The following is a 22,003-nucleotide window of genomic DNA, read 5'->3' on the forward strand; positions in this document are numbered from 1 at the left end:
TGCAAGTGGTCAGGTTGGTTGCATTATTTTTAGTACTTCTTTGAAACCGCTAAGAAATCCTAAACTCAGGCTCTAACCTTCTGGTAAATCAGATACCCTGATTACATCAGTTTCATTGAATACAGGAATCGGAATATACGATTTTACAAACATGTTAACACAGCATATTATCAATCTTCATTTACACTGATGTTTTGCATTATATATAAATGTAGCATTATTTTCATTAAACTTTTCATACATTTTTTTTTTTTTTTTTTTTTTTTTTTTTGAGTTCATAGGAAGTTGTTTAAATGACCCTAATGTGTTTTGCTACATTTGTGGTGAATATTCTAAGCAAAGAGAGGGAAGAAACATTACAGAATTTGTGAAGCAAGCATATCTTGCATATTTTGGCATTAAACTGGGGGACCAAGAGAGGTATTGGGCTCCCCATATGGTATGCAAAACATGTGTAGAGTGTCTATGTCAGTGGAAAAATAGAAAACTGAAAAGTTTGGTGTACCTATGGTATGGTGAGAACCAAAAAAAATCATCATGCTTATTTTTGTGCTGTGAATGTAAAAGGTTTCAATTGTTAAAACAAGTGGGAGTACCCTGATTTGGAATCAGCAAGATGACCTGTGCCGCATGGTGCTGATGTTCCCATACCAGTGTTCAGATGGAGACTTTGTGTATTGTTGTAAAATCCTTGAACTACTAGCCCATACGAGAGTACCAGAATACCGAGCAGAAGACTGGCGGCCTTTTATAGACAGTTCCACTCGAAGTTTGAAATCGGTTTTACTGCATAATGGCAACTGCTATGCATCAATTCCAATTGGTCACTCAACAAAACTTAAAAGGAGAATATGAAAATATCAAAATGGTCTTACAAAAGCTTTGCTATCATGAACACCAATGGTCCATATCTGTTGATTTACAAATGGTCAACTTCCCACTTGGACAGCAAAGTGGGGACACAAAGTACCCATGTTTCATCTGTTTTGTGGGATAGTGGAGCAAAGCAGATCACTGGGAAAAAGTGACATGGCCTCCAAGGGAAAACATGGAAAAAGGTGCAGCGAACATCATTGTCGAGCAAATAGTAGACAAAGAAAAAAAAAAAAAATCAATCATTCTCCCTCCCCTACACATAAAGTAGGGATTAATGAAGGATTTTGTTAGAGGTCTGAACAAGGACAGTGATTGCTTCAAATACATTTGTAGATCTTTCCCTAGATTGAAAACTGAAAAATTAAGAGCAGGAATCTTTGATGGACCCCAGATTCGGAAACTGATAAAGGATTCAAATTTCACAAGTTACATGACTGATACTGAAGCTTCTGCCTGGCACAGCTATGTCATGGTTGTCAAGAACTTCTTAGGTAATCATAAAGCACAAAATTATAAAGAACTGGTACAAAACTCGCTCTTAAACTTTAAAAAATTGGGTGCTACTATGAACATAAAAGGTACACTATATCCCCATAGCCATTTGCAAAACATTCCAGAAAACCTTGGCGGTTTCAGTGAGTAATAAGGGGAGAAGTTTCATCAAGATATAAAGGTGATAGAAGAAAGGTATCAGGGCAGATGGGATAGACAAATGATGGTAGACTACTGCTGGAGCCTTCAACGTGATTGTCCCAATTACTTCTTTGTGATTAGTTCTGTTCATATACTGAATCTAGAATATATTGACTAAGTATTTCAAAAATGTTATTTTGTAAACGTAGGCATATCAGTTTACTTTTGCTTAGTTTTCATGTTTCATTAGTTTTTATGAGGTTGTTATTGAGGTCATTATTTAAAAAACTAGAGCCAATCTAGCAAAACCAATACCATATTTGGAATCTGTGCATCAAACATAGCAAGCAAAATTCATTGTTGCAATACATTTGTTATGCAAGTTTCATTTATTGCAAAAAACCTTGTGAACCTGTCTAAAAACCAGTGAACTTTTATGGTCTTGCATACTCTAAAGTGTGAACTACAGGACACTTTTTATCAATTATCACGTTGGGAAATGTTTTTGCACTTTTTCCTCAACTCTCAATGACAAAGTGTTACACAGATCGCCAGTTGAAGACTAGGGAAAAAGGCAAGACGTTCTCCCCAGCCCATTTTTGGGGGGGACGGGCCACCCCCTGCTCTGATTATTCCGCAGCAGCTTTGAACGGACACCGGAGAGGCTGCTCCGCTCTCCGCTGATAAGATCATCGTGTAAACAATGTCTCTGCCCAGTGGAAGTGTGTAATGACGTCATCAGAGCAGTGTGTGTTAAATGCAGCATGTCACATTCCTCAGCCTTACAGCTCTCTGTGTATAAACCTTCATATCCCCCAAACTGTATGTCATAATGACTTGTAATTTTCAGGGTGCACAGGGAACACTTATAGTTACCACTATTTACAATTTCAGCACCTCAGCTTTTACAAATTTCATGATATGGGGATCAGCATTAATTAGTAAAATTTGAAAATACAACATTGCGGTTGCAGTATTAAAAGTGAGCCTTGGACTCCTAAATTAAAATTCCAAAGTGGGGACCCCCGGGGCCACTTTCATAGAAAGGAGCATTGGGGAAGGGCCCCTAAAGTTATACTTATCTCTCACAAATCTATACCTGTCATACTATGTTACCCTGTCTACTTCTCTTCTTTGAACCCCAATTTCCCTTAGAATGGTGGGGTGTACAAACCCAAAAATGTAGGGGGGGGGGGGGGGGGGGGGGGGGGGACACTTGATAACCCCCCAAACTAAAATTTCGTTACTATGGCAAACACATTGCACACTGGAACCCCAATTTCTCTGGAATGGGGAGGTGTACGAAACATCTGTGGATAACACTCTCTAAAGTTTTATCACAATGGCATGGCCACATGTATGACTATTACACTACAACAAGGGATTACACTATTAAAACAAAGAACTCTAGGGAGTTGGATTAAAATACACCGCACTGGACTGTTGGAGCACAATACAAAAAAGGAAGAAAAAAAATGTACATTCTAACAAGCCAGGCATTAGAAAATTGGAACAAAGTATAGGGGGTAGGTAGAACACTGACACAATAGCAGAGGTTACTGGATACCTATGGCATAAATATGGCTTTATTTTTTTTTTTTTTACCACCCCGCTAGTTTCCCCCCACCCAGCTGAAAAAATTTTAGGGGAGAACACTGCAACATCCAGCAACTTAACAGTTTTTGAGAGTTTGGATACACTATAATATTTCACCAAGATTAAATGTAATTTAAAAGGACCTTATAAAAATAGATAACAGCCCTGCATCACCTGTATAAAAAAAGGTAAGTAAACATTCGCTAAAAAAGAAGCACTTAAGGGAAAAAGTATGCATTTTTAAAGAGCGGTCATCTAAGCAAACCTAAGCAAGCTTTTTAACCACACAAAAATGAAAGTGCCCCTTCCTAAATAAATATCAAAATTAGATGATATAATATAAAAATACATCTTACAACATAATGGAAAAAAATTACTAACCTTAATCCCCAGGTTATAGAAGAAATGAAGGATGCTTTTATCTAAAAAAAAATACAAAAACATTGTAATTAAAAAATGTGTTTTCCCATCTTTTCCTTATTGCAGTTATTCACAGGCTTTAATTGCTTGCTACAAGTAAACTGACATACCGTTAGGAAGATCACTTCCATTCTTACAGTAGGAATAGGGAGGTGGAGAAGTGATCCTCTCTCCTTTTTCATTCACTGGGAATCCAGGATATAGAGGATCTTGGTAAGGAGGCATTGGCAGTAAGTGCTGGCTAACTGCTGGCATTGAAACTGGAAGTTGTGAAAATGATGTCACCTGAGGTTGTAACACAGCAGAGTCAGGTGTGGCTCCAGAAAAAGTTGTTACCTGCGTTGGAATACCTACAAAAATAAAGAAATGTCAGCAATTTCATTGTGAAAACAGCTTTTAAGTCTACAGTTAGGTCCATAAATATTTGGACAGAGACAACTTTTTTCTCATTTTGGTTCTGTACATTACTACAATTAATTTTAAATGAAACAACCCAGATGGAGTTGAACTGCAGACTTTTAGCTTAAATTCAGAACAAAAAGATTGCATATAAATGCGAGGAACTGCTTATGAGTGGTTTGCACCCTCTGTATTTACTTTCAGGCAGTCTTCGGTTTATGGTAGATTTGGATATCAATACGCCTACCTTCTGAAGAGTGTTGTTCACTTGGCTGGCTGTTGTAAAGGGGTTTCTCTTCATCATGGAAATGATTCTGCGATCATCCACCACTGTTGTCTTCCGTGGACATCCAGGTATTTTGGCATAGCCGAGTTCACCAGTGCTTTGTTCTCATGATGTACCAAACTGTAGATTTTGCCACTGCTAATATTGTAACAATTTCTCAGATGGGTTTTTTTCTGTCTTTGCAGCTTTAAGGATTGCTTGTTTCACCTGCATGGAGAGCTCCTTTGGACCGCATGTTGTCTGTGAAATCTTTGCTGAAAGCAAAATCTTCCGCATACAAGCATAACACATAAAAAAAGACCCAGTGGCTCAGTGTAAATAAGAAATACCAATGCATCAATGGGAAGTGCACTGTTGTGGTGTCCCAGTTGGGACTATACAAGTCAGGGGACTACTCTGCCCAGTAGTGCCTACAATAGGCTTCCAACCGCTGACGTATACATGCAGGGACTCCCCTCTGCAGGGAAAATATGACCAGCAGGTCATATTTTGGCGACCACTAGTTTAGTAGCGGGTGTAGGTACATACTGCTCTCCAAAATATAAAAATCTAGCAGATGATTAGATTAAAGAGGCCAACTGACCTGACCAAGTGGTCACAATTGGGGATTGAGAAGGCACTGTGGTGGTGGGCGTCTGCTGAACAGCAGGAGTAGGAAGAACAGTGACATCAGCTTCATCAGAGGTAGCAGGTGGCTTTTTGTTTTCCTATAAATGACAGACTGTTAAATAAACAATTTTTATTTTATTATGCAACTGAATATACATAATAAAAATTCTAAAATAGAATGATGTACATACTTGCCGATTATGGCAGATGTTCACCACCCACTAACAAGTTTAGCCCAAAATTTTTCTATCTCCAGGTTAAACTGCTTTCTTGAATGTTTTAAAAAACACACACACACACACACACACACACACACACACACACACCACCTACTTCTACTAGCATGCATCAGGTTTTAGATAGTATACTAGGACATTTTTCCTTCAGCTATCGCGTGTAAAAACTTACCTAAAATGTGGAAAGTAGGAAAAAAATCTGGAAGAAACCACAACTTGTGTTTGCGGCAAACCTATCATTATTGGTATCAATGTAAACTAAAGCAAGCTTTTTTTAAAAGTAAAATACCCATCAAATGTCTAAAAAATTTTCCTGTGTTGCAGATCTGACCACTTCATGAGCTCCCACACTTCCAGGCTTGATTTACATGACAAATTTTTAATCTTGATCTGCCATTATAGCATGCTTATTCTCAATTATTTATAGCCTACCTCAATTGTTTTCTGATCATCAACTCTTGCAGACTGAACCAGTTTGGAAGCTTTTTCAGAGGAATCACTTTTCTAGAAAAAGATGTACAAAATGTTAAAACTTTACAATGTATATACAGAAAATATGATTATATGAGCATAATTGTGTAACCCCCCCCCCCGTGTTTACATGGGTTTTCTCTGGGTACTCCAGCTGCCCACATCCCAAAAACATTGTTAGGTTAATTAGCTACCCCTCAAAATTGACCTTGGACCTTATTAAAGACATATGAGGTGACATAACTGGTCTTTGTACAGCGCTGTGTAATATGACGGCGCTATAAAAAATAACGTGTAAAAATAATAATAGTAATGGTACAAAGATAATCGCAGAAAAGTTTAAGTCAACCCAAAAAGGACACAGTGTTTATGTTAGCTGCTGCAAAGTGGCACAATAAGGCTGGTGGCTGCATATTGGCATATTTATACGTCCTTTTTACAGCGCAAGTGGTCATACAAGCACAAGCAGTCATACTCCTGACTATTATCACTTATTTCAAAGGTCACTGCCTTGGTCCCTTTTTCCCAGTGTTCTCCCAAGCCCCTTTTAGCTGGGCGCATCACCCAGCACTTTTTAGCAACCTCCTGCCTGTTTTTGGGTGGTTACTGAAAAGTTGGGTCACAATACAGGGGACGCCATCCCCCTGCGCCATCCCCCTGCGCCCTCCCCCCCCTTTAACCTCCCTCGCGGTATGAATACTTAGGTATTTTTAAATATAAAAGGGGTACATTTAAAAATATTTGTTATTCTAAATTTCCCCCCTGGCTCGCGTCCCCAGTGTTCACACGCTGGGGAAAGAAGATGCCAGCCATCGCTGGAGGACGCCGCAGACAACGCTGAAACCAGGTAGGACTTTTAAACTTCCTGGCAATACCGCTTTTGGTATTAAAAATTCACCCCAAGCCACACTTGGGAACAGCGCAACAGAAAATTTATTATAGATATTAGTTCTGATTTAACTTCATGTCTACACACACAAATTGTGAGCAGGCAGAGTGTTGGTTGCAGAATTGACAATAAAACAAACTTACCTGCCTGTTCTTTTTAAACCTTGCATAACTATGTACAAACCTGGTATACACAGTGGCTAGTAATGAGTAACTCCAGCAAGCATGAACAGAACTTTACATAATTGTGGACAATCAGGAAGATAATTCTAAACTCAGAAGACAACCAGGAGAAGATACCGGCGCCTGGCAAGTGTACCTAAATTGTGAACAGGAAGGCAAGTTTATTTTACTGCAAAAAGGACATCACCTGTCTCTCTTCAGCAATAGAGAACCTACCTGACAATTTTCTCTCAAATTTGTTTTAATTTAGCATCTTCCTTTATTCCCTTTAGATACATATGCTTTTTTATACTCCGTAATGGAACACATGGTAATAGAAAGCTTTATGTGAGCACAGAAATTCAAACAACTCATTTTATACTAAGTTACTCAAGAACATTATTCATAAAATTTTACAACTAAGTGTTCCTGTCAAACCGTATTGCTTGTTTGTGCAACATACTCTTCACTAAGCTCTTCCACAAACACCACGACGGGTCCATTCTCAGAAACAACTTCTTGGATGCGAGCATTATAAAAAGCTCCTCCACTTGCCAACTGGACCTACAAAGAGAAAAGAAAAAGGTACGGTATTATTACTATGAATGGTAAAACTTTTCCCATTACAAGAGTAGGCACATTTAAGATACACCCAGTGTAACTTGATAGTGCGATCTAGCTTGAGATTTTGCCACAGTTGTCAAGGAAAACTTTAAAATTGCACCTTTCCAATATAATGGCTTTGGCAGATCGGATATTGCGGGCAATAAATAGATAGCACATGTAAGCATTAAAAAGTACTTTCTAATGGTAATCATGATGGAGGCAAGAGGAGGGTGGTGGCGGTGTGTGTGTTGAGGAATAATGCAGGTGCAGTGTGTTGAAAAACACACTAGGTCTTATTTTCAGGGTAGGTCTTATATGTTTTATATAATAACCTGATCAAATTAGAGTTTAAAAGTAATCTTTAAAGCAGTAATGCAGCCTATAATCGTATAAAATCTGTTTAAATATCATGTAGATGCAAATAGACTGTGTCCTTATTTCTGTTTAAATCATTGCCCCATAATGTTCTTTCTGGCAGGGCAGCCCAATGTAGAAAATGTCTGTCACCACCAAGGCATTAGGCAGCTTAAAAGATATAAAGAGATCCCCAGCACTCATCCTGCTATTCGAGCAAAGAGAACTGCATCAAGGTTTTAAAAAAAAACTAGTGGTGTAATATACCATATACAAATTTAAGCCGGTTGGAAGCCGTTTAACTTGAAAGATTCACCCTTCTTAAATATTGTGCATGTGCCTAATGTCCAAATATTTCCAAAATTAACTTTTTAAAATTGTGATGGTTAAAATAAAAAACTTACCTTATCCGAAGACGCGAGCCCGAGTTCTGGCTTCTGACAGGCGAAGTGCATGTAGTATCACTCCGCCTGTGACAGGAGCCGGAACTACAAAGAAAGCATCGGCTTGTGCGGCTCCAGAGTGTGCGCTCCCGCTGCCTTCACAGGGAAAGAACTCGGTGAGTACTATTTTTTTTTTTCTTTTTCTCCTAGGTCTTATTTTCGGGGTAGGTCTTATATTAGGGCAGGTTGGGACAATAGTGATAGGTCTTACTTTCGGGGTAGGTCTTACTTTCGGGGAAACACGGTAGCATTAGGCAGAAAAGGTAGATGCTGCTTCCCCAAACACAAGCCAATACAAATAATACCAGGAAAAGAAATACTAAAAAATTGGGCAAAATAGAGCAGATATGTAACAAAGTTTGAAAACAAAACAGATATAGTAGCTCATCAAGAACAGAAAGTTTTTATACTTACATGTTTCTGCTTTACTCTCAAGCTACATTCATCTTCTCATGTCTCTGAACCATGTTCACCTGCACTCACCTATTATGAATATGAGTAAGCCCTCTATAGACTGTCCATTATGGCAGGGGCCCCTCCAACTCCCGGTGGGGGGCTCATTAGTGGGCAGCGAGAGCACAGAGACAAGCTGTGGTCTGTGGCTCTGGCCTGTGCACCCCCCCCCAGCAGGGTCAGAAGGACACCACTTGGGGGGAGGGGGTCACCATCCAGAGCCGCAAACTTGGCTGGTTGTGGCATCATGACGTCACTGTGGGGGAAGTAACTTCCCATTTAAGTAACACAAGGCTCAAGAATTTGTACATTTAGTGGTCCGTGAGATCCAAAAGGTTGGGGACAACTGCATTATGAAATCAACCATCTCTTTTCTGCTACTGGCAGCCCCCCTTCCCTTGGGCCTCAGGCTCACATTCCATCTCTACTTTTTCCTTCTTGGTCATCTCCTCCTTTGTCCACTTTACAATTTCCAATGTTCTATGGTTAGCCATCTCTCCATCTCCTGCTATGATCAGCTTCGACTGTCTCCTCTATCCTTTACTGGTTTATAACTACCGTACTACTCTCTAATAGCTTTCATCCCCTAAGTTCAAGTACAGCTGTTATTATGCATCCTTTTTATGAACCATACCCATCTCCTGTTCGACACAGAAGGTTATGACCAGTTTATGAAATACAATTTTCCACATTCAGGTTATGCAGGAGTTGCAACAAGGCAAGAGGACATGAAAAGTAAAAACTCACTTTGCATTTGTCTCCCACAGAATACTGCATACCAGCAGCAATGGAGAAATCCAGTCGTTGCTGATCTAAAGCACAACAAAAATAAGTTCTATGTAAATACTTGATTATAGCAATGATTCACAAACAAGGGTATGTTAACCTGAACTGCAGTCTGTTGAAAAACAGTCTCTATAAACACCAAGTGGATTGCTTGTTTTGTCTAGGGGCTAATAAGGTTAAATACATAAACTCATTTCTAACTTTCATGGTAGCATGCATGCACTCCTCATGCCTTCAATGCTTCTAGTATGAGAAAGGGCCACTGAGTACTGCAATGTATGTGGTAATGTCTTGTTGTGTTCAGCTGTATCCTCGAATTCTTGCTGTCCCGGCCTCCTTCACTGCTGTTCCAGTCTCCCTCACCTTTTTCTCATCTATTGCATTCGTTATAATCCATTTTCCATGCCTGCTTTTTTTTTTCTAACATGACCTGCTTATCTACCTTCTCAACTACACTACCCGCTTCCATTATAGTATCTTTCTCACCATTTTTTTTTCATTGCTCTACTTTCTATTATCTTTCCCATTCTTCCTATATTGTGGGTACCAGCTGCAAGTAAGATAGACATGCCCTTAGATGTACACAGCAGAGAAGTATGCTTTCCAGTTTGAAGGGTTTTCTAACATGTCTAATTACAAATCAACTGAATCAGACAATTTTAATGAGCTAGCATTATAACCACATCACCAACATGTATTCTAAAGGTGGAGACACGCATGCCTTCCTTATTTTTTTCTTGTTTTACCTTTCTGGTGCAACTCGCATCAGAGCTTAGAGCTGCAACAGTAGGGCTAAAAGGCAGTATCCAGTGAATTGAACACATAAATAAATTGTAAACATAGGGGGTGGCCAACTGCATATTGTACAATATGAAAAAATATATAAAATTCAGACATTTAAGGCTTTAAATATAAAACCATGAATCTGATATTCCTTGGTGGAAATCAATCACTGGCATTGAAACACAGATCTCGAAGATTCCCACAAGTGAAATGTCAGGTTCCCATAAATAGAGCCCCTAATGTTCAGAAAGCATACAAAGGTTTTGCGTTTATTGATTACCTCTTTGTGACTTCATCCAGACCTCATACTCCACATTTCTAAAAACTGCTGGATTAAGTGAACGAAGAGCAGACGCTGGCACCAGTGAGTGACTTTTTACCTGTGGAGGCTCCAAAGTACAAAAATCATACATATAAAAAGGGTAAACAGTTGCATTGTAATATACTGTACAGTAGCATATCTGAAACATACCTTTCCATCCTTGTGGGATTTAAAGCCATTCACAGAAGCAAAATTTACATTCTTGCAGCTGTAGAAAGACAGACATAATATGGAACTGTATATTTGTAATCTTTTATATTACTATATACATACACACAAATTTAAACCAATGAAAACAATGTATGTAGTAAAATGTGACAACTAACCCACCTTAGAAGGGCTAGAAAATTTATTTTTCCCCATTCTTTATGAACAGAAAAAGATGTCTGGAGCTGGCAAAAAATGTTAAGATTCTTGTTTAAAGCTGCAGACTTAAATAATACAACTAATTCAGTTATGTGTTACTTAAAAATAGTAAAATTCATTTTTAAATGCAGATAGTTTTACTACCTGAATTTGCCTATAGTGGGGATAGTGACACTGGACATATTAGCTATGGGGGCAAATGTTCTCAGGGGGGAGAAACATGTCCGCTTATCATCCATAAAAGTACTGTAATTATTTTTTTTTTTTTTTTTTTTTAAAGGTGAAAATTTAAAGCAGGCTCATACCCAGCTGCATCATTTTCTGCATCAGATCCTGAAGCGTCACTATCAAAGATCTCTTTTTCAGCTTTCCAGTCAAATGCTTCTTTTTTCATTAAATGTTTTGTTACGCTGACCCCAAACACTTTTTCATAAAGCAATTCATAAAGTATAGCTGCAAAAAGGGAAAATGAAACATAATGCAAAAATAAGTTATGACTATGAAAATGGATAACTAGTCCTGATATTTCTCTAAGTAAAATGATGTTCAGTTGACAAAGTGATCAGTGATGATGGGATTGAGAATGGGGAAATACACCTCTGAACATTTGGGTAATCATGATATCAGGCCAAACAATTAAGTCCTTTTGTCTTTCTCACAACAATGACTCCAAGGAAGTTTCATCAGACCTTATGTTGGAGTGATTGTTGCCCTAGACTTTTTATACAACACTAAAAAAAGAAGGTAACCACACAGTCATCTGTTCGCCATTTGGCCCTGATGTCTGCTCCACAATATGAATGTAATACCACAACGCTGATGTAATTCTCCAGTATTGATCCTAACCATACGGACATCCATGTTTGTTGAAAACTGTCCAAAGATAATGGCTGGATGATCCCAAAAAGATTCTGCCTCATACTGGTAAAAGTGCACTAGGTTGGCATTCTACAGCTACACTGTTATGTCCGAAACCGATAAGGTCTCTTGTACTCTGATCTCTGTACCTTCAATAAAACATACAATTGAGGTAAATGCAAGCAAGTTTGTTTTAAAATCTGCTAAGTAGTCACACTTTGAACTACTAATACATGCAAGTTTAATGTACCTTTTGTAAATAATTATTAGTTTCATGTTTGTATGTAGCTTTTAATTTTTACAATTTAAAGGATGGACCGCAGCTGACCAGTTTTTTTTTTTTTTCCTAGCCACTGGATAATGCCTATACATGAACAAAACTGGCCTTCATTAAACTAAACTATTTACTATGATTGCTCAACCTCTAACCCAAATAGAACATCTAATGTACAAAATATACATCTATTAAAAAAAAAAAAGTTTACAGCAGCTTGTACACTTCTTATTTGGGATTCAAAATGTAGAATACTTTTTCTAATACATTATTGAGGCAAGTTCCTTAAAGCTAGTAGGTACTACAAAACAGTGGATACATACAAAACATCCTGCATGTGAAATGTACTGCAAACTAAGTAGAGGTCAGGTGAAAAGGCTCTCACGTAATTATGTAACCTTCATTTAATCAAATGCTGCCTACCCACTTCCTGGCTAGCATCAGATAAACTGCTTGATCAAAACAAAAAACAGATGCTTTATATATTAATAACTAAAAGAACCAGCCAAGTTTAACACTTTATGAGAATGGTGCAAATGGCAGCATCAAACCTTGATGAAGGCTTTAAAGAGTGCACCACTTACATTGGCACAAGGCGGCATTTTCAGCAAATCCATAAGGGTAAACAACGTCATAATGATTTCCATTGGAGAAGCAAAGCATTACCTAAAATGAAAAAAATACATAGTAATTCAGTATCAGAACTTTCCTGTTAAGTTTTTACCTTTTAATAGATTACAATTAAAACAGGTTTGTATATTAACCTCCTGGGTGGTTCATATGTCTAAAAGTGGCACATTGTTTTTTATGAAATATTATTTTACATTGTAGTATATTAAAACTTTTGAAACACGAAATCATGTCAAAATAATAAATTAAATGTAAAAAAAACTTTAAATAAAAAACACAAAATTCTGTTAAAACAAGGGTGCATAAATAAATAAAAAATACTGAAACCTGTAATATAACTCTTCAGTAGCAGACCAGACCATATTTATCTAATAAATGAACATTCCAGGTGTGGTATATCTTAAAACAAGGGACAGCAGAGTCTATCACAATCCAGGCAAAAGAACCGGGTTTCTTTTCTGTTTTTCCCGGCGTCATCCCGCTTAGAGCAACACACCACGCACATTCTTGTTGGCGGTTGCTTTCTTGCACTTGGTGGTACATGCTCCATAAAGTGACAACTAGTGAGGCATTCCGGGTTCACCACTGTAGTATTTTCTGAATTACTTTGTCATTTAAAAATAACTCCAGGTACGCCAAGGGGTTGTGTTCCACCTCTAGCTTCAGGTCAGGCGACCCAGTAAATGGGAATCTTGGGGGAACTGGCCAAGCCTGACCAATGTGAATCCAACACCAAGCGCGATCATCACTAACTTCAGTGATAGAATCTTCGCTGTCACTTTCAGTGTCCGATGACAGGTCCCCAGGCAAATCACTGTCGTTGACTTCACTAGTTGGGAGTTGAGAGACGCCTTTTGAAAGCCATGGCAGAGGTCAGGGCTGGCGGCAGGCAGAAACGTTAAGAGGCAGTGTATGCGGCCAGAGAATGGGATCAGAGTGGAAGGACGATGAAGGACGCCGGCGGACCAGGTAAAGCTTTACTATTCTTTTTAGCTATCTTGAGTGTGGCTTGGGATTACCGCTATCCGTTTTGTTTTTACCCCGAGCTACACTCTGCATTACCGCTCAGCAGGTTAAAATAAAAAAATTAAAAAAAAAAAAAAAAAAAAAAATAAAAAAAAAAAAAAAAAAAAAAATTAAAAATACAGATATTATAGAACAGGGATGTCAAACTATGGCCACGGGCCAAACCTGGACCGAATTGTCCTTTTATGGCCCGCCGTCATTGCAGTATTGCTAGTAACAGTGGGCCAGCTGCAATTCATATTAAGCTGCTGTTCTAGAGAAGCGAGAGATGCTGCTACTACAATTTTCGGCATCACTCGCGTCTATAGACCAGCGGCCTTCTCTGCCTATCCGTGGCCCCACATTTTATAAAACGCAAGTGATCCTGGTGACTCGTGTCTATTGAACAGCAGCCTATGCCTAGACCCCACAAAGTTTATACTACTGACAGTTAAGCCAGAGAATGCAATGTGACCCCAAATGAATGCAGCAATTTGTTTGGTTTCACATTGCATTTTCTGACAAAGTAAAATATTAGAAAAAAAACAATAAGATGAAACAAGACTTCTTACGCTACTATATTACGGACAACCATGCAGATTACACAAAAGTGAGTGTCACACTCCAGGATAAACAAAATCCAAAAACTCTCTTCTGCATAGCTTATTGTAGTCTTTTTTTTCTATCATGCAGTAAACATTAAAAAAAATTCTTAGGCCTCATTCTCTAATATAGGCTTGTTCCAGATTGAATGTTCAGCAAAACCTCAGTTTCCATATAAAAATGTTTTATATCTAATGAAAAGGAAAAACGTCCACAATTTTTTCAATACATTTCAAGTTTGGCCCACGACTAATTTTGTCTCTGTATATCTGGGTGAGTTTTACACCCGTTTGTTCTATAACATCTTTACATCCAATTTGAAAATCTGATCTATTGCACTTTTACAGATTAAATAAACAATAATGTTAAAAGGAGAAAAACTCAACAAACCTCCTCAGTGAAGCCATTATCGGTGACACGAGCAGGAGCAATATCTGGCTCTTGATAAATTACAAATTCTTTTCTTTATAGAAAAAAAATATATTATATAAAGTTTTAGCAGACAACACACATTTTTCAAAAGCCTTTAAAACAAATCTTAATGTTAACAACAATGTTAACAAACTTTAGTAGAATAAAGATACATACATATCATTGCCAAAAATATTGGCACCCAAGCATTTATATCAAAAAAGGCACCACTTCTGCCACAAAATTGTTGTAATTACAAATGCTTTGGTATTGTCATGTTTATTACTTTTGTTGGCACTGGAAGAACAAGTGTGCGGGGGGGTGAAATCAGACACTTCAAACAAATCAAAAATGGTCAGGTCTCAGAATTTAAGGACTGTTTTTAGATTTTTCCACAGATGCTCCATGGAATTTAGATCGGGACTCATTGCTGGCCACTTCAGATCTCTCCAGCACTTGTCTTAAACCACTACAGGGTGCTTTTTGAGGTATGGTTTAGGTAATTTCCCCAAGACCCATGACCTCCGGCTGCGACCAAACTTTTTGACAGTGGGCCCATAAATTATTTGGCAGTCTTCAGATTTTCTAATACCATGAAAACAGGCAAGACTACCAGTGCCTGAAGCAGCAAATCAAGACCAAAACATCAGTAAACCGCCATGTTTAATTGTAGGGACCATGTTCAGATCTCTAAAAAGCTTTTTTTTTTTTCTGTAAACAGTCGATTATTGTGCGTTACCGAAAAGCTGTATTTTTGTCTCCTCTGTCCAGAGGATATTCTCTCAGAAGGATTTTGGATGCCAGAGGGGAGTTTTAGCTAACTCCGATCTGGCTTGTTTATGTTTGTGTCAGTAGTGGGGTCCCCTCCCGGGTCACCTGCCATAGCGTGCCTTTTCATTCAGCTTGAATTTGTCAATTGAGGTCCTTTATCCACCAATGGAAAGAAACCCAAAAGAACAGCAAGGGTTTGATTGGCATGCATATATTCAAGATTAGGTAATATAAGTATGTACAATAGAGACCTTCCTGACAGCTGAAAAACCTCTGACCAGCATCCTCCTGTCATTTGAACCAGTGTTTCTGCACACAATCTCAAAGCCTTCTTTGAGGAAGCTTGATTGATCCTCCTACATTTAGGCAGGGTATACCCTTTTTACTGCTGTGGTTTTTAACCCCACTGATGACAGCATTGCATTTTCAATTACGAGTCTCACTCCCCTGAAGAAGTCTAGAAGGCAAAATGCCTCTGGCATTTTGCCTGAGGCATTTTGCCAGATTTTATGCGCTATTCGTTAACTTTTATGCGCTATTCGTTAACTTCCTTTCCCCACCAAGTAGGATCATTGTGTCTAGAATAACCTTCAGATAGGAGGTTAGATTTTTAGGTACTTTATTTGTGAGGTACTTATTTTTATAGTCCAATATCCTTGAATGCAAATAAAGGATTGACTATTTGTTGAATTGATCGCTATTGTACACATTACCTAATACTTAATGTATTTGTCTGTCATTTGCAACTCCTATTTAATATACAGCGTTGCATAATATGTTGGCGCGATATAAATCCTGTTTAATAATAAATAATAAATGCATGCCAATCAAACCCCTTGCTATTTGTGTTTTTTTCTATTGTTATATTATATTGGGGTTAGCATTAAATAACGCGTACCTAAACTCAGAATTTTCACTTCACATAAAGGACGCATAGGCGGTCGAGAATTAAAAGGAGCGTAAAGCCTCCCAGTATACCTAGGTCATCCCGGAAGGCACTCCGCGCTCCTTCTGCGCAGTGAGATCGGCAATTTTTTTTTTCATTCTACTACATCACCCCATCTCACGACTGGGTTGGGTAACATATGATGAAGAACACGGAAGAGAAGACAAGCTCGCGGCGCCCAGAACCGCGGCTCTAAAGGCGGATGCGAGACTCGATGCCAGACATTACAGAGTGATCGGACAGAAATGTAAATTTCTGTAATTTGACTAATAAATACACTACACCTTGGACATATTTGTAAAATTAACTATAAGCTGTATGGGTTCTGACAGTTATTCTAAAATGACCTTGACATATTTATTGGTATCCCCAGAAAAGAAAGTAATTGGATTATAGTGATATTTTTGTTAACTAGCGGCTAGTCTCCCAACTGTGCAGTCATTAGGTCTGTCAAAAAGGGGGAAAGATTTGCTCCCGCACTAATCATGGACTAGCAAAAGTAAAGTAGAGTTGCCTGAGAAGACCAGAAAGACAAATATAGACAAACAAGTGAAATGCAAAGGCTAGAATACAATCAGCAAGCAGGTCAATGTTCCTTAAGCACCAGGGTAACAGGGAAAATTGACCAAAGAAGAGGCAAAAGGATAGTAAGAATAATAGACAAAAAGTCAAGATCATTTTCCAAAGAGGTACAAAAAATGAACTTCAACTGTTTTCAGAATTGCTTGTTGGTAGTAAGGGGTTCTGTAATTTTTATGCATTTATTCTAATACATACATAACCAGCACTATATATTATACACACACACCAAAAATATAGTAAATTTTGGTTTCCTGTCAGGTGTCATAGGCTTATTTAGGCTTTATTTTAGAGAGTTTAACTATATTCCCATTTGTTTCTTGTATTGTACGCTGACAAAAATTAATGAATTTACACTTAACAGCAGAAAACATCTGTACCTGTATTTTATTATGGTCTGTATATCAGCTGCACCTACCAACTATGCCTGTCAAAGTGCTTCTCTTGCTGCACAATGACTTCTGAATCACCAGGCTTGTTTGTAAACATATATGATCATTCTCATTAGTTCAGCATTCCAATAAAATAATCTGGAGTAACGACCTTTTATTCTATGCAATAGAAACAGGGAGCATTTTAAAGTGCAAACTGCACTTTCCACACACTTTTTTCTATCTAAAGTGTGATTTGTTTTTCAACTATGCAACAGTTTCTTCTGCACCATGGAGATAAACATTTCCATAGCAACACTTCTGCCATAGAATATTGGTTACAGATTAAATGAATTGTTGAAAGTTTTAAAATCTAGAGAAATTAGCATTTTACTTACAGCTTCAAAAAGGGCCCTGTTCTCACGCAGATACTTTATACAGGATTTCCTGATTTCCAAGTGCCGTGCCTGGGAGTGCAAAACCTAGAAATAAGAACATAGGAGAGAGTATGCAGTAACCTGTATATTTATGTTACATTACAGCAAAGCAAGAAATGGGTAAACCTTGGAGCAAGGGTGGATAGAAGCTGTATATTTAAAAAAAAATTGTGTTACAAACTGTTGCAAAAAAAAAAAAAAAAAATATTTTAGTCCTTATCCTTCTCGAAATTGTTGTTGGCTTGTTGTCAGTTTTGCACATTCTTTTAGTTCAGTGCTGTTTGAAGGGACTGTTACCTTGCCCATTCAAGAACAAGTCTTTAGAAGAACTCCTTCCTATACTATACCTTGCTAGAGCTCCCTTGCCATTCTGCCTCTGTGGCAGGTGCAAGACGTGGTAGTGTCATTTCCCCCTCCCAGCGTGACTGAGCAGGAGCCTAGTTCCATATTGTTCTATCACATGGGGGGCCACATGTTACCACAGGATATTGTCAGTGGCTATAACAGAAGGTATGGTGCACAACCACACATGTTCAGGATCTGCTTCTGCCTACTGTTCTCTCTGGGAGATCAGCAGTAATGAATCACTCAATTTGTACAAGAGAAGACAGGAGCTAGGGGCACAGCAGTGTATTGAGTTTAGGTACACTTATTGCTATTTAAGCCATTAATAGGTTTCCATACTTCTCACTAGAATGTAAATAATGCTGAAAAGTATACAGCGTACAGAACACACAAGTTGCATATCTCCTCCATGTAAAAAAAGTAATAATGCAGAGTTTACAGTCACAAAGTTTCAAAGTTTCCAAAAATGAATATCAGCAAGTCAAAACATGCTGTTAGTACACTATGAAGGGCATCAGTTTATATGATTAATAGGAGAAAGGAGGCAAAGAGATAAGGAATGTAAACAGCCCTACCAATTCATGAACTAGAAATCGGAAACAAATCACTTGCTCAGCAGTGTTCTCCCCAGCCCCTTTTAGCAGCACCACCCTGGCTGTTTTTGTGTGGTTACTGCGGAATATAGTTAAAATACTGTGGCCACCACCTGCCTACAATTTCTTCCAACCCAGCTTAAAAAAATGTCTGGGTTGAACACTGTTTAGTTTGAGTAAACCATATATTGCAATAGCTCAGACCTTTTCCGGCAGTGCAGACTGGTTTTAGGCAAAGTACAGTATCCTTCTTGGGAAACACAAAGCTTTTACCTTCACACTTTGTGCTTCCAGGAAGCTGTACACGATTCCAAGGCAAAGCTTCAAAACCCCACTAACAGCTTCAACTTACCCAGAAGTCCAGGGTATATCTGATCGCTCCGAGCAGAGAAGTGGTGGGAGAATAAAAAGGTACAAATAATAAAGGTGTTGAATGAAATCCAAGCTTAAAGAATGCAGTGTGTCAACATTTGCAATTACATTTTTTTTTTAGAAAGGTTGTTGTATTCTTTACTGGAAAGAAGCCATTGCATTCAAGATTCTTCTTTTTTAATGAAGGACAAATTCTACTAAAATGACAACTATGGACTGTTAAAGACCATCCTGTGCTAAGCGAGTAGGTACAAGCTCTGCATAAGGAGAGACAGACAGGTGTTAGATACAGCCTCTGGCAGCCTAATACTTCAAGAAGAAACATTTGAAATTCTTTTAAACACTTTTACATACCTAAAGAAGAACTAAAATCTCAAAATATAAAAAACTGTGACTAGGCAAGTTATTCAATGAACAAGGAGCAGGTAATGTCAGATTGTAAGCTCTTCAGGGCAGAGTACTCTCCTCCTCCTGAGTCACTGTCATTTCTAACCCCTCCTTAATGTACAGCAGTGCATATTATGTGGGGGTGCTATATACTGTTTAATATAATTAATAATGTCCATTCTGTGATACAATAACCTTACCTGCCTGCAACTTTCTAGATCAGGCAGGTAAGCATATTTGCAGCCACATCCAATAAGGGTTGCTGCACACAGATAGCAGAAGCAGCTACCACATTTTTTATATATACATAGCAATCCTTCCTGGATACTCATGAAAACATCAGTATGATGAACTGTAAATAAGATTATTGCATTGCAGCCAGTAGAAAATGTAAAGATGGAACACAAATCAAACCTAAAGGAAACCAAATCCCCACTGATGCATCATTTTCTGTCGCTGGAAAAGATGTTTCCTGATCATTTTCAAGGACAAATGTACAAAATGCACACACAATGTGTATACACACTTCTGTTCAATGAAGAGGGGTAGGACATGCGAGCAGCACCCTGTCGTGCCCTTGTCTATTGGAACCTACAGTGGTTGCCCCTGGGTCTGTTCATTAATCCATCTGGGACAGATTGATGAACAATGCTGACTGTACACAGGATTGATTTTCACTGAGACTACTGGGTCCATTATTCTGGGACGACCATCATCTGGAGTGTGTCTAACTCTTCCCCATTCTATTGAAAACTAAAAAATGTTTTGGTAGCAGTTCTGTTTTAGTGACACGCTACTAAACTTCCTACCTTCATTTAAATGAAATTTATGTTTTATTAGCTAGGGACAACAGAAGCAGGTGAAATAGTTTTTTGGCAAAAGGTGATAGATTTGTTACTTTTGCCAAAAACCTCTACGGCCTAGTGATTTTAAAAGCGGAACTAAAGTGGTGGTGGGAAAGAATATCACACTTACCTTTCATCCCGCAGCTCCCTCGATGGCACTAGACATTTCCAGGATCCGGTCCCACACCGTCCTAGAATACTTTACCTCACTAGGGGCTGCCATCTTGTCTTTTACGGTCTTCTTGCAAGATCAGGTGCTGTAGCTTGCATGCATGAGATCAGCATCTCTTCCCTTTGCGGAAAAAATGCCCCTTATGCACATTTTTTTTTTTACTAGATTTGTACATCTGATAAGAAGCATTGTAATATTTGTAACAAAACATTGCAGCTACTAACACTTTCTTGTACAGGGTCTCTGCTATCAAAATATATGTAAGGCTTTGTTGGGTTTAAGTAATGTACATTTTTTAGCACGTGTATGAAGAATAAAACTGGAAGCTTTACCCAAAGCCAATATAGTTGAGGCTTTTTTTGTGCAGATCCCCTTGTTTCCTGTCCTGCCACTGGAAACAATCATTAGTGATCATTTCTAGTGACAGTAGGGATTTTAGGACAGTTCTGTTATTCCTATGTAGAGTGAAGGGAAAGGCATCCTCTCCATCAGAAACAGAAGCAACCATTATCTATTGGCAATAAGGAAAGCCAGATCAGTGAGACATTGGGCAGTCTGATTTTTGCATGAGATCACCACCAGCGTTTGTCTGCGGTGATAAGAACCCAATATCTTTATACAGCTTTAACAGGAAGTGAGAGAAATTTTTTATTGTGAGTATTGTCCCCTCTAAGCCAGTTGTCATGGGGAAGATTTCACCTTTTATTCCTGTACTGGGGCAACCCAAAACCTGGGTAATAACCCCCTCCCCTTCTAAGTTCTGATGATCAGGACAATAGGTAAGGAAAGTCTTCAAAATTGGTTCTAATCTCTGACTACTCCAAACCTAAAAAAGAGAATACAAAGTTTTTCCTTTAGTTATGTACTGATCATTATAATGACGAGCAGCCAGCCTGAGAATAGGTGAGGGGGTCACACAGATATGGGGAAGATGTCAGCCATGATGACCGGACAGCCAGCACAGAGGGTGGGAGTACCTGCTCAGCCACTGCCCTGAACAGACAGGAGCCATCCTTGGCGATCCTCTTCCTGTACAGCCCCTTAGACTTCAAGTAAGCGTCCATTGCAGCCTCTTCCTTGCTGGCACCGCTGGCTGGAGGCTTCACGCCTTTCACCCGCTGCCCATCCATCGCTGCTCTCCGCTTCCCAGGCAAACACCAAATCACCAAAGTACAAACTCCCCACTATCTAACCCGCATGGCAGGTCAGGAGCGCTGTGACATAGATCCTCCGATGGGGGGCATGCGATGGGCACATAGGGGCATACAGCGACCTCCACGTGCGGCGCCAGGTGCATTTGACAGACAGGGCCCCCTGCGGCTACTAAGCCACGCCGGAGCCCGGGCTCATGGCCACACCGCCAGCCACAAGGAAATGCTTAGCGGCAATGGATCTGCGGCCGGGTGACTGACAGAAACGAAAGCGCTCCGAGAGGAAAAAGTTTTGTTTTCAGTTTGTATCGGAGTGCGGGGCAGAGCGGGGAGTGTGCGGCAGGGGGAGGAGCAGGAAGTGCCGCGGTGTGACAGGCGCACAATATACCTCACTGAGGGGACTACACTTCCCACGCACACACGGGAGGCCTGCAATTATTCGCCGGCTGTTTATTATTACACACAGCCGGTGCTAATCTCCGTGCTAATCACCGGGCATGCCGGGTCCTTCTTGTCAGACAGCCAGGGACATCGGCCATTGTGCAGGACATGTCCATGGAATTG

The 22,003-nt window shown here is 39.1% G+C and overlaps 1 protein-coding gene across 1 annotated transcript in view; it reads right to left on the bottom strand.

Annotated features, from left to right (window-relative positions):
* Positions 1-21,792, bottom strand: part of OTUD4 (OTU deubiquitinase 4) — a 24,844-nt gene extending 3,052 nt beyond the window's left edge. Inside the window, 15 exon segments of the mRNA XM_072406830.1 lie at positions 3,487-3,527; positions 3,636-3,875; positions 4,794-4,917; positions 5,488-5,538; positions 5,541-5,559; positions 7,040-7,140; positions 9,180-9,244; positions 10,282-10,390; positions 10,474-10,531; positions 10,995-11,142; positions 12,406-12,487; positions 14,450-14,522; positions 16,309-16,379; positions 17,536-17,619; positions 21,266-21,792. Of these exon segments, the coding sequence (XP_072262931.1) occupies positions 3,487-3,527; positions 3,636-3,875; positions 4,794-4,917; positions 5,488-5,538; positions 5,541-5,559; positions 7,040-7,140; positions 9,180-9,244; positions 10,282-10,390; positions 10,474-10,531; positions 10,995-11,142; positions 12,406-12,487; positions 14,450-14,522; positions 16,309-16,379; positions 17,536-17,619; positions 21,266-21,418 (1,419 nt within the window). The 5' untranslated portion in view covers positions 21,419-21,792.
* Between the last annotated feature and the right edge of the window lie 211 nt (positions 21,793-22,003).

This window comes from Pyxicephalus adspersus, chromosome 3 (genome assembly GCF_032062135.1).
Source record: "Pyxicephalus adspersus chromosome 3, UCB_Pads_2.0, whole genome shotgun sequence".
In the NCBI taxonomy this organism is placed as follows: Eukaryota; Metazoa; Chordata; class Amphibia; order Anura; family Pyxicephalidae; genus Pyxicephalus; species Pyxicephalus adspersus.